This window comes from Paramormyrops kingsleyae, chromosome 1 (assembly GCF_048594095.1).
Source record: "Paramormyrops kingsleyae isolate MSU_618 chromosome 1, PKINGS_0.4, whole genome shotgun sequence".
Taxonomy (NCBI): domain Eukaryota; kingdom Metazoa; phylum Chordata; class Actinopteri; order Osteoglossiformes; family Mormyridae; genus Paramormyrops; species Paramormyrops kingsleyae.
The window spans coordinates 62,611,507-62,627,085 of record NC_132797.1 but is presented as its reverse complement, the minus strand read 5'-3'; the positions used below and the strand labels follow the sequence as shown (position 1 = coordinate 62,627,085).

The window sequence follows — 15,579 nt, the reverse complement described above, 5'->3', positions numbered from 1 at the left end:
ATGCTGATCTTCATTTCCTGTTCACTGGTCACTTCACTGCAGTTCAAATGTTACCTCTACACTGCTGCAGGTGTTAAATTTGAGATAAATTCAAAGGATCTGTAGGAGTGCTGGAGGGTCACTTTATATGAATGAAGCTGGAGGGAGTTTCCCAGAGTCTTCATTCACTGGTTCGGAGAGTCATTGAAGCAGGTCTGGGTTCAGATCAGGCACAGAGCAGTCATGTCACGTCAGGTATAAAGCGAATTGGCCGACACTTCAGGAAACAAAGTTTTTAAGGGCAGATGTTGGTGTTTGTGGTTATTTCGTGCCGGTGATAAGACAAGCTCCAAACTGAAAAATAAAATCAGTGGAACAGTACAGCTGTATCCGCTGAATCTCTGTACTGACAGTTTACTGCGTTCTGCTGCCTTCCTGTGCTATTTCAGTGCATCTGAATTTTATTCTGTAAACATTACGTTTAGGGTGCCCTTAAGATAAAGTCCTGTCTTCCCAGGGTAAGTGTGTCTGGGCCCCTGGGCTGAGCTCCCGTCTCTAATATCCCGGGGGATCTGCACTGGCAGGCTCCTTATCTGTGCCAGCAGTGTTACTACCTGATGCTCGTCTAACGTGAGGAAGAGGTGCCAGAGTGTGCAGCCCGGCTGCTCATTTTAAATGTCAGATAACCAGGTGGATGTTGTTTATCGTATTGACCGCGCATGGCAGCTGCTGGCTCAGGAGCGCCACCTACAGGGGGGAGGCTTAGATGCTTTTCCCATCCAATAGTTGACGCAGGAGAGGGGCGGACCGCTCTTTCGTAAGCACCATAGTGGCTTGCAGCAGAGCCTGTGATGCGTTGCATAAGGCTTTTGGGGCGCACCGTGAAAGTGGCTGGGTGTCTTTTAATAGAGCATCTGAGCATGTCTTTTTAGACAAAGTTGGCATTTATTAAACATTCATGACTCTGGCAGTAATGCTTTAATACTGTCTGGTTTCCCCTCTCTGGCAGTGTCATCATAAGCTTCACTTCACTGTGGTGGTAGATAGAGGTCACCTGGTGGACAGTCTGTCACACGCTTGCTGATAATCGGTTACTGGCTGCAGAAGAGGCAAGATATGCTCTCAGCAATGATATGATTGCGATGGATGTTCCAAACAGGTTGAGCAACAGCAATAGGTTTCTCAAATTAAGTCATAAAAGACATTATTTTCCCTTACCAAAATGTATATTTCTTCTGCAGAGTATGATTATTTTTAGTTGTTAAAGTGTCAGTGGGATGGGGGGCGGGGGGGGGGGTGTTCTTATTCTCATGGGATCCAGCCCAAGGCTGCATGAGTTTTTCGGTAGATTCTCTCTGAAAGGATCTTTGGGATGCGTAAGTGCATGCTTTGATTCAGGTTGAGCTGTGCTTCTCCAGGCTTCTGCGCAAAACTCAATCTTTTGTGTCTAAAACGTGTATTTGTGTTTCTTTTTGCCAGCAGCTGTCAGCCGTGTTGAACAGTGTGATGGTTTTGTGAATTCATCTATCAAGTATGTAATTGCGCATTTGTGTGTGGGAGAGGGCGTATTGCTGTAGCTGATGCCCTTTTACTATATTAATGTGCCTAAACAAAGAGATCAATTCTGCCTTAAATGATTTGTTTTGAAAATGAGCAGTGTGCATATACACTATATGGACAAAAGTATTAGGACACCTTGCCATTACACCTTTTATGACATCCCATTCTAAATCCATTGGCATTGATATGGAGTTGGTAGCTGGAACAGCTGCCACTCTTCTGGGAAGGCTTTCCACAAGATTTTGGAGCATGTCTGTGGGAATTTTTGCCCATTCATCCAGAAGAGTAATTCTGAGGTTGGCTACTGATGATGGATGTGAAGGCCTGGCTTACATTTTCCATTCTAGTTCATCCGAAAGGTGCTCGATGGGGTTGAGATCAGGGCTCTGTGCAGGCCAGTCAATTTCTTCAATGCCAGACTCACCCAGCCTTGCTTTGTGCACTGGGGCACACTAGAATTCTGGAGTCATGCTGGAAAACAGAACAGGGCCTTCCTATGAAGTTGAAAGCATATGATTGTCCAAAATGTCTTGGTATGCTGAAGTATTAAGATTTCCTTTCACTCCACAGAACAAGTTTCCACTGCTCCAGAGTCCAGTGGCAGTGTGCTTTACGTCAATCCATCCGATGCTTGGTATTGCGGTTGGTGATGTGAGGCTTGCATGCAGCTGCTCGGCCATGGAAACCCATTCCTTGAAGTTCCCAACACACAGTTTTTGTGCTGGGGTAATGCCAGAGGAAGTTTGAAACCCTGCAGTCAACAGAGCTTTGGCGACTTTTACGCACTATGCACCTCAGCACTCGGCGTCCCCACTCTGTTACTTTGCATGGTCTGCCACTTTGCAGCTGAGTTTTTGTTGTTCCTGCTTTTGCAATTATGCCACTTACAGATGACTGTGGAATATCTAGCAGGGAGAAATTTCACAAACTGCCATCCTGTGACTGTACCATAGTTGAATTCCATGAGCTCTTCAGAATGACCCATTATTTCACAAATGTTTGGAAACCTGACTGCATGGTTAGATACTTTATTATGTACACTTGTGGCAATGGGTCTGATTGAAACACCTGAGTTCAATGATTAAGAGGTATGTCCCAAAACTTTTGTCCATTTTAGTCAGTATATCAGTCCGTTTTAATAAATTCATCGCTGCCATCTAGTGGCCATTAATTTATACTTTCCGAAAGCTGTCGGTCAAACAGCAGCCCTTCTACAGAGAGCAAATGGGAGAATCCCTTCATTTATCATATTAATTAAAACAGTTCAGCACTTAATTGCCCAGATAAACATGCAGCCCACTAAAACCAAGACTAAGAGCCACAACAGTATTTTTATATAATCTTTCTGGATTATTTGAAAAGTATGCAGTGAACTTGCCCTGTTTGCTTGTGTCATTTTCAAAGCTATAGTCTCTGTCAGACTGTTGATACTGTGTTTCCAATGTGTGTATGAACATAATATCTGCTGCTTCATAAATGTTTAGTTCCTGGAATACTCGGCTGGATTTTCCTCCCTTCAGCTTGCCGTTTACCTGATGGTTCTGTTTCCAGCACGGGGCTATAATTACAGTAATTACTTCCAATGCATTTCACTCCTCTTACTACACTTGATCTGCGTACGAGCAGGCAGTTCTTTGATTGTTCTGTAAGTGCATTTGCTGTTCCTGTAGTTATCTAGTAAATGAGTCAACGCAGAGTAATTTATTTAAAGTTACAGATAGCCCTGATTGTACGCCGCACTTCTATAAATACATATATATAAACAATAACCAGGGCAATAATTTAGCTAATTGTCACATGTGATTCAAGTTCTCTATTTGTGTGACTCTGCGGGTTAGAACTCTGTGCCTGTGATTAGAAGGTTGCCAGTTCAAATCCCAGAATTGACAGAGTGATTTCAATGTCATGTCCCTTGAGCAAGGCCCTTAACCCCCAGTTGCTTCAGGGACTGGTTGGTCCTGCTTTCTCAAAATGTACGCAATTTTAAATAAAATCATCTGGTAAGCAAGTAAAAATGCAAAAAAATATATAAGTATAAGCTTTGCATGTAACACTGCACTTGCTCAAGGCCTGCTCTAGAACTTAGCCATAATCCTAGTTTACCGAAGTAGCACTATATAAGTGTCAGACACATTCGCAGATATTTTTATCAACTCTAAAGATGGCCCAGTCCTGGTAAGCAACCATTACCATGGAGACAGCTGGAGGGCAGGCCACACACCTGGAGTGTTCAGTCACGCTCCACTTAAAGCTGCTCTGGGCCCCCCAGTAGAAAAGGCCTGGCTTGTTTGTCTTCAGACACTTCTCCACCATGCCTGTCTCCAGATGATTCATGACTGATAAATAAGTACCAGCCTAAATAGGCAAAATGGGCACCGGCAAACGATGCCTTATGCCCTACAGGTTTCCCCATCTTTGCAGGAGGCTAAATGTGTGTTCATAACCAGGAGGATATTTTTAGGCAAAAATAAAATGAATCTTTCACTGAAATGAGTCCTGATACTTGAGACCTCCATAGAAATGCACCCTTCTGGCAACACTGTAAAGACCAATAACAATGATCTACTCAGTGTCTCCCAGCGAGTCTTAGGGTGTTTTCACACCAGCACCTTTTAGTCTGGTTAAAATGGACTCTGGTTCTGTTTCCCTCTTGGTGCGATTTGTTTGGGCAGGTGTGAACACAGTAATCACACTTGGGTGCAAACCTGAAGAACCATACCTAGACTGTAGAGAGGAGGTGGTCTCGGTCCAGTCCCAAACACACTCTGGAGAGGCTTGTCTGTGCTGTGAACGTGATCCGGCCTCAATACAACTCAACTTCCAGGTGTATTCCAGGAGTTTGAGTTAAATAGCTGTCATAGCCAGGTGTGACATGGCAGAGCATGCAAGCCAGTAGCAGCAGCTAGGCAGAGAAGAAGAAAAGAACCGAAGTCTTCCTTGGTCTAGCAGCAAAATACGTTGCCTTCTTGAAATTTGGACAGATTACTACATATCTCAGCTCCTAAAAACAACTCATAAAAAGGTTGCTCCTGCCACAGACTAATAAGCAGAATGAACGTTCTCACATGGTTTGTAGTAGTGCATTGTGGCTTCACTTGGAATTTTCAGTTTTCAATGCGAAAGCTGAAAACTGAACCAAGGGGAAAAGCTACAAGTTTACATTCTCATCACCTGATTTGAAACAGAGAAACTGAACTATAGGTGTGAAAACGCCCTTAGTGACCTAATTGTAGATCTGAGGTTATATGTTATTTTTTAAACCAAGGTATTTCTGAGTTCTGCATCTTATAGCAGAGTTACATTGATAATGATGAGGACGCGACATGCCTACATTTCTATGATTTTTGCACATGTCACTTTGTGGCGGGTCAGGATGTGTATATTTCCATGATTCCTGAATATGCCACTTTGCGATGGGTCAGGTCATGGGTGTAAATTATGGGGGGATAAGGGGGGTTGTAACCTCCCTAATAATCAAAACCAGCCAATACAATTCCCAGACCCCCTTAAATCAGTTGAGATCTCAATCTTCCCCAATGCTCAGTACATTTGTGTAATTCCTGCACGTGCCACTTTGCAGCAGGTAAGAACGTAACTCCTACATCACTCCTACATATATCACTTTGCGGTGGGCAAGGATGTGACTTGGCCAGTGCATTTCTGTGGCTCCTGCATATGCCACTCCACCGGATAATAATGTGACTTGCCAGTAAATTTTTATGAGTTCTGAATATGCCACTTTGTAATGGACCATGTTGTTACTCAAACAGTGTATTTCATTCACTCCTGCATGCACCACTTTGCGGCGGGTCAGGATGTGACTCAGCCAGTGCATTTCTGTGACTCCCGTATACACCACATTGCGGTGGGTCAGGATGTGATTTAGCAGTGTATTTCTGTGGCTCCTGAATACGCAGCAGGTCATTTTTCTGCGGTAACAGTAAAGTAACTTATGTGGATGCTGAAGGTTTGAAATGACTGTTTGGGTGAATCCGCTGGACTTATATTAACCAGGACTAAGGAAGACAAGCAATAAGCAAATTCACTGTGCAGAAAACTTGTAACAAATCAAATCAAGATCAAAGCCCAAAAAATCCACATGCAGACTCTTATTGCTTCCTGAATTCGACATAATGGAGCATCACTCTTTGGCTACTGGGATTGGCTGCTGTGTGGGATTTGTTATCAGAGGGAATGGAACTCCTAATGAATACTAAACCCCTCCCACAATTAGCACATATGCTGATCTGCTGCTGTCCTTCTGACTTTATTTTCTTGTGTGTGATGTTTCAGAATAAGTATGGTAACTTAAGGTTCCTTTTATACTTTTATGTGATGTCTCTCAAGTATGTGTTTGCATGTGCTTGTGTGCCTATGTGTGTGCATGCATGCGTGCATATGTGTACATGTGTATGTGCACATGTGTGAATGGACACCTGCCCATGTGTATGCACTTTTGTGCACATTTACATTTTTTAACATGTTTTTTTTTTACATGTTTTTACATATGTGCACGTGTGTCAGTACGTATGTTTGAGTATGCATGCTTGCTCATGCATGTGGTGTGTTTGGGTGAATCCGTGCATGCATCTATATGTATGTGCCTATGTGTGTGCACTCATGTGTGCGTCAGCAGGCTCACTGTGACCCTGCAATGGATAAATACTATTGTAGAATGAATAGATCCTACCTACCTTTTTCCCAGAATGCACCAGACTGCATTTTCCTGCAATTCTGTGAAGATTTTCTGGGCACCTTCATAGATTTTTTTATTTTCCATTAACAACTCATCTAGTTCTTACTGTGCCTTTGCCTGCCATTTAAGACAAGATTAAGGTTTCTTTGAGTATCCAGCACTTGTGTTGCATGACAGGATGTCACCCACACTGAATTAAGCATAGATACCCACACTCCCTCAAGTGGCCACTAGGGTTAATCATGCCTGCTGAATTTGTCCCAGCTTTGCCCCGTAATATTAATGGGTGGGGAGTGGATATATATAAACCCCTCATCCACAAAAATCACAACAGGTGCCAGTCTCCCCCGCCCCCTCCCTGGGGCTCCACCTGTCCCCTCTTTTCCAGAAGCGCATGGTGGACAGCCCAGAAAGGATCGGTCATTCAAGAAATGGCATGTTGGCCTGCCAGGGGGGGAACGGCGCCGAGCCCACCGTCACCGGATCGGTGGCAGCTGGCCCTAGGTGCTATTTTCGCTCCAGGGAGTGTGACAGCCCGCGGGGGGCTCACTCAGTCGCCACTCGACGTCAGGCCCACCATGAAGTCCGCAGGAAGCGAGCAGGGCGGCCCCCCCTCCGACCCGGACGAGCTGGACAGTGGCAGCGAGAGCTCGGGCCGCTCAGCCGGAGGCCACAGCCCTCCCAGCGGGGGAGGGAAAGGCGAGCGGCGTGGGAGCAGGGCCCTGCGAGGCCCCGTAGGGGTCAGCCGGCAGCGGCAAGCAGCCAATGCACGAGAACGGGACCGGACGCACAGTGTCAACACGGCGTTCAGTGCCCTGCGCACACTCATCCCCACCGAGCCGGCCGACCGCAAGCTCTCCAAGATCGAGACCCTCCGCCTGGCTTCCAGCTACATCTCCCACCTGGCCAATGTGCTGCTGCTGGGCGATGACTGCCTGGATGGGCAGCCCTGTCTCAAATACCCCACTGTCCTCCAGGGCGGCGCCACCAACGCCGGACCTGCTCTCAGGCCCATCTGTACCTTCTGCTTGAGCAACCAGAGGAAAATGGTAAGTCCATAACCCCTGCTCCCTGGGTGTGTTTGCAGACAGCCTGCAGGTATGTATTGATTCCTCTGCCATCTGCCTTCTGCTTTCTGCCTGGAGGATAAACCATACAGGCATTTCATCAAAAAAAAAAAATCTGTTTTTGGAGCCCAGGTGGAAAAAAATACCTGTAACCTTGCTAGTTCACTTTATTTGTCCTCGAGGAGCAGAGAGCATTATGCGAGGATTTTAATGCATTTATAATACAGAAATGGATAAAAAAAATACTTGATTTTAATTGCTTTTAAACAGCTGAGTGTAATTGAATAATTACTCTTGACAACATGTGTTGTGCAGTGCTCAGGGCCTGAAGCTCTTTCAGGGTCGATTTACCGGTGATTAGTATGTAAACGAACGCAGAATAGCTGACCTGTATGAAGGATAAATTAATCTACATATATACTAATCAAGGGCCTGTAATCATACTGTGACGGTGCGATTTTGCGTTAGCAAAATGACAAGATCTATGTTTAAGATGAAACAAGTATATCAGCTTAACAAAGGGGTGAGTGAGCTGTTTGCCTTTGCAGGTACGAGACGGGGATACTCACGCTGCAGTCTGACAGACGGAAATGGAGATCTGGAGGATACATACACTTATGTTTACATGTAAAGAGTATATTTTTGTAAAGGGGGAATGGAAAACCACTGAATTGCACTTTGAGTTTACAGATTTGTCTGCTTTGTTTTGGTGAAATGTAACGCGAGAGCGTGTGTGAAGTTGCTATTTGGGGATTAGAAACGCTAGACAGCCTGTCCTCGCTGTCCAGTCACATGTAACCTGCCAATAGTGGCTGCCATGTTAACTCACTCCTTCGTCTGCCGTGGTGAGGGGGAGGTATAACTGGCACTTTAACGTGCAGCCTGTCTGAATTGTGGTACAATTTTAAACTAGTGATGGTAATTGTTAGGGGTGTAAAATGGGTGCTGAAATATTTTACAGGGGAGGGAGGCAGGAGTAATGCACTCAACAGGAGGCGCTCTTGTCTCTTCTTTATTATGTAGGAAGTTAGTGTGACATACAGACAGGGGAAAATGTTTACCTGCATGAGCTGCACATGCCATGTTCAAACCACACACGATTGTTCCTGTGTGAAATGTGATTTTTGTTTGAAAAGCACTTTTACGAACATTGCTGCTATCCAAAAGCCATTACGATCCATTGCATTTTTACTTTTGTATTTATTTAGCAGATGCTTTTATCTAAAGTGAAGTACATTTGAGAAAGCAGGGTCAGCTGGTCCCTGGAGGAACTGCAGGTTAAGGGCAATGCCCAGAGGCCCAGTGATGAAATTACTCTGCCAGCCCTAGGATTTGAACTGGTGATCTTCTAGGCTCAGGCGCAGCACCCGACCCCGCTGAGCCACACGCTACCCACATTTGTGAAGTAATAGGACAGGAAAGAGGATTGTTGCATTGGTAGCATGCTAAGAGAAAAAAAATTGTGTGTACAAAATCATCCCAGTGAGGGAGAGTTTTATATAAGCATTGTGAAGTTGAGGTTTTGATAGTAGGCATAGTAGCCTCACACTTCCATGGTTGTAGGGGGTGGGGGGTGGTCTCAATCACACCCCTGCTCTGTGGGTGGTGTTTGCACAAGTTTCCTCCTATAGCTTAATGACATGCAGCCCTAGGCTGATGAGCATCCAGTCCAGGGTGTTCCAGCAAAAGTGCTTGGGGGATGGATGCAACCACCATTACTTGTGTTTTTTTTTTTTTTTTTTTAATGTATTTATGGGCCTACCTCTAAAAGCATTTGACTGTGGCAATGTACTTGAATTACTCAACATATGTCCAAATATTGTCCTTTGCACAGAAATGTATTTTTGTATGATGAATGACTGCAGTCAACCACTATCTTTCCTGCACATTAAACATGTTTGAGTAGCTGGACTGGACTGTTTGTATGTGTGGGCTAAGTTGATGGCTGAAATACCTCTGATTCAATTTGACATCAACTGAACTCCAGGTTTAATTCCTGTGCTGCTTTAGAGCCCTCTGGTGGAAATATAGCAGTATGACAAGCAAAAAAAAAAAAAAAAAAAAATCTATACTGTACTGACATTCGCTGTTAGTAATCTTAAAACTAACTAGTTGTTAGCTGAAAAGGAGAGTTATCTGGGATAGTGTTTGGTCCTTGCAAGCTGACCCGTGTGTAATACTGCGGTAGGTGTTCTTTGCAATTCAGCCTTACTGTGCACATTCAAGCCATAAACAGGGTTTACTCTGTGCTGTACAGTTGGTTAATGCATTGCGAAATCCCCTTGGGGGGATAAATAAAATCATTTGTTCAAAGACATGACATGCACAACTGACAATAAAACAGAAGGTGATACCACTTGGACTACCCCAGACACCAACAAACAGAACTGGCAAATACATACTCCGTGAAGTGTAAACTTTTATTAGATACAAAAAAAGGGAGATAAAATAAAACGGTGGTTAAAGCCCTTAAATCACACCTAAACATTACAGCGGATAACACAGGAGGTAGAAGAGGGGAAAAAAAGGACTAAAGACAAGCACTCCTGTAACTACTGCTCCTGCTGCTACCGTTTAAAAGAAGCACGGCACTCCAGCTCAGTCGGCCTCCTCTTCATCAGACTCCGACTCTGCAAAGAAGAGGTGCATCAGAAAGCACTCTGGACACCAACTTCCCGCTTAAATCGGATAGCTACCCAAGCTCAGGGTTTAAACTAGTTCCAGGCAAAACAGTACTTCAACAAATCAAACAGAAGTACAGCTAAATATGCTTTGTAAAGTAGGCAAGTACATTTTATTTATAAAGCACATTTCAAGAACACATCTTCATACTGCTGCACAACTCAAACCATCCAAAAAAAAAAAAAAAAAAAAAAAAAAACCAAACCAAATGGACAAGCAAGGAGAAAACACCCCAAAAAGGGAAAACATTCATACTCCAGAGGGGTGCAAATTGTATTTATCAGCTGTACTCAAATGCCAGAGTTTAAATAAAATTTTTAAAAAGCAAGCCTTCTGTAGTTTACATGTACAGACAGTGTTGAATTAACATCTACAGTTGGCCAGGCTGGTGAGTTTCACATCAGCTCTAATTTAGAGATTTTAGATGAATGACTGCTAAATCCTGATAAGCGTTAGCACAAAAGCAACTGCGTATGAGTACACAAACACTGGACATTACCTTCCTCCGCATTTCTCAGCCACTCCACGAATTTCTTCATCTGTTCCAAGAAAATGCTCTTTCCCTTCGGAACGTGGGCGTCCGTGTACCACTTCAAGATCGCCTCCTCGCTCAAAACATCCGCTGCAGATTCAAAACGTGAACCAGACAGGTCAGAAACTTCCAGACTCCTTGCAGAACCAGGGACTAGAGAAGCTGCAACATACCTTTGTAGAGCAGCACCACGATCTTCTGGAAGGCCTTCATGAAGTGGATGTTGTCATAGCAGTACTCCTGGATCTTTGACAGCAGCGTGAGCTCTGACAGGCCCTGGGAGGTAAAGGCCTTCAGGAGGGGGCTGTATTGCTGAGGACAGAACACATCAAGAGTAAATAAGAGCCGAATCAAGCTGGGGTGGCAAAGAGGTGAAAGTTCAGATCCAGACCAAGGTTTTGCTGTTTCAACTATCCAGTTGAGTTTAGTTTAAAGAATCCCAGTCACAGTACTCAACTGGTTGGCTGAAGAAAAAAAAAAAAAAAAGTGGTCTGGTTTTGTACTTTCTGGATCTGAATTTTCCATTGAGCAGCATGCTCAGACAGGCTTCAAGACTCTAGCCCTCAGTACTGGTGGAAATCCCACTTGGCCATAGAAGATCTCATTAATTTGAGAAATAAAGTACATGGGCAGGGAGGGTCACATGGGAGTGTTCTGCACCAGTGCACTTCTGCTTAACAAAGCCAGGTGGCATACCTTCAAGTGTTTGATGGCTTGTTCTGTGACCAGCTCCTCCTTCTTGTTCCACTCTACCGAACTCATCACACTGGTCCACATGATGCCAATCATTGTCTGCTCGGAGATGTTGGACTTCTTCATCTCCTCTTTGACATAGGTGATGATCTACAGGGTGGTAGAGGGACAAACTAAGGCCACAGCGATCCAGCCAGACAATCACTGCCAATGTTCCAGCCAGACAATTCCACACATGGCCAACAGCAACCAAAGAAACCCTGAGCCCTCAGACTTATGTTATGGCTTGCTGATCAACAGAGAACCACGTTTACAAAAAAAAAAAAAAGGTACTACAAACATGCAAAGGAGGCCAGCAAAGATCCCACTTACATCTTTGAAGGAATCCCCACGCGACATCTGCTCCTGCAGCTCCTTCTGCAGCTCCTTCCGGGCCCCAATGGATTGCTGGTTCCGGGCAAAGTCTGACAGTTCCTTTAGCCCAGCATCGGTGAAATACTTAGAGAAGTGCTCGCAGCTCCGTTTATTGGCAGGGAAAAGCTCCTACGAAAAACAAAAAAGGAAAATCATGTGCTAAACTTCACCCAGATACACGTCCCCTAAGCTCTAAAGGGCAAGGGTCCACAAACCGGTCCAGGAGAGAAAGTCCACTCACCATCAGCCTGTTGTCCATGCCAACCTTGCGGAGACTGACTGAGACGGAGTTGATGTCCTTTTCGTTTATCCAGGACTTGAACAGCTTCACAGCAAAGGCTGCAGAAACACCTGTAGAAGGTGCACAAACAACCCACACCAGTCAAGGTAAGGAAGGAGAGGTAGTCTGAAGGCTTTCCTCTCTGACCACAGGTACAATTACCATTCATCAGTCACTGCCAGACCCAATTAGAATTAGTGAACCAAGGGGACTGGTTCAACAAGGCAGTCACTGACCACTGCCAGGCTCACAAAAGCTCATTTCATACCATGACATCCTCAGTCATTGTAAAGGGACTTTCCAAGGGGAAGGGAAAGCTGGATGTGGGAACAGGAACAGTTACCCTCTTTGACAAGGTTCTCGTTGAACAGGCTGCTCAGGATGGACGCGGATATGTTCCCATTGGCCAGAAGGATGCCAGTCAGCATGGCCAGCTTGTTACGTTCAGACTCAGTAAAACCTTTCAAGAAGAGCAGCAGCTACAAGGCAGGAGGGGAGAAAGCCCTTCAGTGACAAAGCAACTGCCCACGTCGGAATTCCCACAGGCAAAAATGTACATCATCCATCAATGCTGTTATGTTGGCCAGCCAAAAGTAAAATCCTGTTTCAATAAAGGATTCCTAGTGACACAAAGACCCAGGCCAGGGCACGGTGGTTAGACTCACCTTCTTGATCTCCTCTTCGAAACCCTTCTCCAGGTACTTATAACGCCTGATTAGTTTGTTAAAAACCTACCAGATAAACAGAAGTGATATTATGGCAACATAACACAGGTACCGTGCATCAACTATAACCCATATTTGACAAACCACCTACAACAGTGGAGGGTTGTGTGGCTGAAACAAGTGTTTGAAAGCCACTGCTGATTGGAAATAAGGTGCAGAAGTTGAACTACCCCCACCCCTCCAGCGAGCTAACCTGAGCATACGCTTGCATTGTCTCCAGGTCTTCTTGTGCTGTAAACAGACAGAACTCCGTACGGGTCACGTCATCGGACAGAGTACCACCTGGGGCTGAAAGCAGACAGAAACACACAATCAATACTACATTTTAAAAGCCACATAACTACTAGCATCAAACTACCACACGCAGTCTGGTATAATTACCCAGCATTCCACCGGCCACCAGGATGTCAAACAGCGTCTCTGCATAGCGACGGTAGTCAAGCTTGGCGCCAGAGGCATCAAGGAACTTTGCAACTGCTTCTAAGTCAGTTCCAGTTTGATTCAGACCTTGAACGATACTTTCTTGAAACTGAGTAGGATCAAATCTCTCCTTTTCATCTGTTGAAATAAAGCAGAATACATCAATACGGTCACAAGAATTACCCCTAACCAGAAGGAGCCTTGAGCAGATTTCTACATACCTCTTTTCCTAGTTTTAAAACGCTGGCCTGTTAGCGTTGGCTTTTGCTGCTTTTGATTATTCATAAAAGACACCCTGTGAATCAGAATTAAACAAGTTTCGTTACAATGAACATAGGGCTATGTGCCGTAAAATGTTTTTATGCGTTTAAAGATCCATAAGAACAAAGTAAATGCAAGTGACCAATTTGACGCTGACGAGAAAATACACTGAAAGGCACCACGTCATCGTAATCCCTACGACAACCGCACGGCACCCATTTTACGACCCAAGTGGCATATTCGTAAAAAAAAAAGGGGATTATTCGGTCTTAAAAAGGAGCGCCACGAGCAAAGAGAGCGCGAGGACTACATTTCCCAGAATCCCCAGCACCGGGCCATTCCATTTTACCAACTCAACACACGAGACGTGACTGCCTGTAAAAATGTGTTAATCTTCAACAATACAGTCGTTTTCAGAATTAATTTTAATATGGCTTTAACAATATCGACAGATGGTTGGAAAAAAAATGTCCTAGTCGCGAAAAGTACCACGGCCATTCACGCTGCGTCGTACGTAAACTCAGCATTGTTTCCGACACATTGTTGCAATCGGTCTTTGGGGAAGGAAGACGATTGCCTTTTTTATACATATATAGGCCTACAGATACGCAGACACCACGAAATCACATTACACGCCAACCCCCCTAAAGAGTTCACCGAGCGACGACTCCAACAGGTTTTCTCATTACGTTAAGATTAACGCGCCCGCTGCCCACGCACAGAAAGTTTAAGTTTACACACTCGTGATTTCTTCACACTAATCAGTATTTATCAAACGAGACTAAAACGCAAGGAAAAAAACTGACTGATCGGCCATGCTGAACATGACCGACGAAACCAACCCGGAACCTCAGATCGGTGACAGCGGGCCCGACGGGGAAGTGCTCGAGGAACCGGAGACGCCCAGATCGCCCTAAATATATATGTGAAAAGATGCATCTCATGTTCCGACCCGACACACATTTTAAGCTTGGATATTAAGAAAAAGACTATTCAAGCCAAGGGTGCTACACTGGATCAGATAAGGAAAAATCAAAAGACGGATAAAAGGCAATCACACAACAGTAAAAAAAATAAGATACAAGTTTAAAAAAAATAACAAGCTTACCGAAATGAATGCTGATCAAAAATAGTTAGAGAAGTGAGACTGATCGTGAAGCGACTCAAAACCTCAAACCCCCCAACCAAAAAAAAAACCCGAGAATAAAATGTAACCGAGTGCGGCGGCGCCAGGCTGATAAAATGTGGACCATCACACTTTAGCAGGGTGTGAGTAATCTGAAACAAATATAGTATCACATAGAGATAAGACAATTTTAAGGAATTTTCTAAATAAAATGTTTTTATTTAATTAAACTCATTATATACATTGTTTATTTCGGTTTTTGCAAGATATTCCGAAAATGTATAAACATTTAACACAGCCTCCCCCCATGTAGCAGTAGTTGCGATATTCTTCCCTGCGTCTTTTTGCGTCGACACCATTGTTGTACGTCATTGGGGGTGTGGGAAACTCTTTCGATTTACGGTCTTTGTTTAATAAACAACGGGAAGAAGTTCACAGATTTTCGTTTACACAGTCCCGAACTTATGATCACTGTGTTTTTTTTTAATGTTTTTTTTTTACCACTGACATTTTATTTCACGAAGTGGCCATTCGTCTTACAGATAATAGTCTGTTACCTTGAAACAACAGTTAAAATGTTACTGCTCTTGAAACGTAAACCAACTATTGGGCTTCTTGGGGACTAGGCCCAATATTTAGTGCCCAAATTGCCGGGTTATAAGTGACAAAAACAAAAAAAATATTTTGTCAAGGGAATCCAAAAATCACAATGGCATATGCTAATCACTGACAAACTCTACCAGCATGATGGAAATGAAAAGCTTACTAATAGGGAAATAACGATACTTAATAGGTTAGCTACGTAAACACAAAAAATGCACTGCCTCCAAAATGACCACAGATCTGAATAAAAACTTAAGTGATCTAATCTCACAATAAACCCATTTATTGAGTGCTTCCTGAAATTAATGTATAGGTGGGGTACTGCTCTGAAACCATTTGGATCGAAGGCTTATACACGAAGACATAAAAAGACTGGTGTAAGGAGCAAAAATCCTGGAACCCCAAGCAATTAATTTGGTAATTTGGTCTGATGAGTTATTTTTGGTCTGATGACATTTTTTTACTCTTTCCCCTACACCCAGATCAGTTTATTTCTGCAGAAAGCCAAAGGCTTCCTTTACCCCATCTTGCCTGTTGGTAT

At 44.0% G+C, this 15,579-nt stretch overlaps 2 protein-coding genes and 1 long non-coding RNA gene across 3 annotated transcripts in view; 2 read left to right on the top strand and 1 right to left on the bottom strand.

The window, feature by feature from the left end:
- Positions 1 to 2,645, top strand: part of LOC140593313 (uncharacterized) — a 40,832-nt gene extending 38,187 nt beyond the window's left edge. Inside the window, exon 3 of the long non-coding RNA XR_011993589.1 lies at positions 2,110 to 2,645. This is a non-coding gene — a long non-coding RNA (uncharacterized lncRNA). The remainder of the gene's footprint in view (positions 1 to 2,109) is intronic.
- A 3,988-nt stretch (positions 2,646 to 6,633) lies between these two features.
- LOC111856678 (basic helix-loop-helix transcription factor scleraxis) lies at positions 6,634 to 9,207 on the top strand. Its single transcript, XM_023836831.2, has 2 exons — positions 6,634 to 7,284; positions 7,851 to 9,207. The coding sequence occupies exons 1-2, from the start codon at positions 6,667 to 6,669 to the stop codon at positions 7,881 to 7,883; spliced, it is 651 nt and encodes a 216-aa protein (XP_023692599.2). The 5' UTR covers positions 6,634 to 6,666; the 3' UTR covers positions 7,884 to 9,207.
- A 496-nt stretch (positions 9,208 to 9,703) lies between these two features.
- Positions 9,704 to 14,538, bottom strand: LOC111856677 (eIF5-mimic protein 2-A). The gene is made up of 12 exons (XM_023836828.2): positions 14,418 to 14,538; positions 13,270 to 13,343; positions 13,010 to 13,186; positions 12,822 to 12,916; positions 12,569 to 12,634; positions 12,247 to 12,382; positions 11,865 to 11,974; positions 11,582 to 11,752; positions 11,213 to 11,359; positions 10,690 to 10,828; positions 10,484 to 10,606; positions 9,704 to 9,932 (listed from the first exon to the last, which is right to left on the bottom strand). The coding sequence occupies exons 2-12, from the start codon at positions 13,331 to 13,333 to the stop codon at positions 9,901 to 9,903; spliced, it is 1,260 nt and encodes a 419-aa protein (XP_023692596.1). The 5' UTR covers positions 13,334 to 13,343; positions 14,418 to 14,538; the 3' UTR covers positions 9,704 to 9,900.
- Positions 14,539 to 15,579: the final 1,041 nt, after the last annotated feature.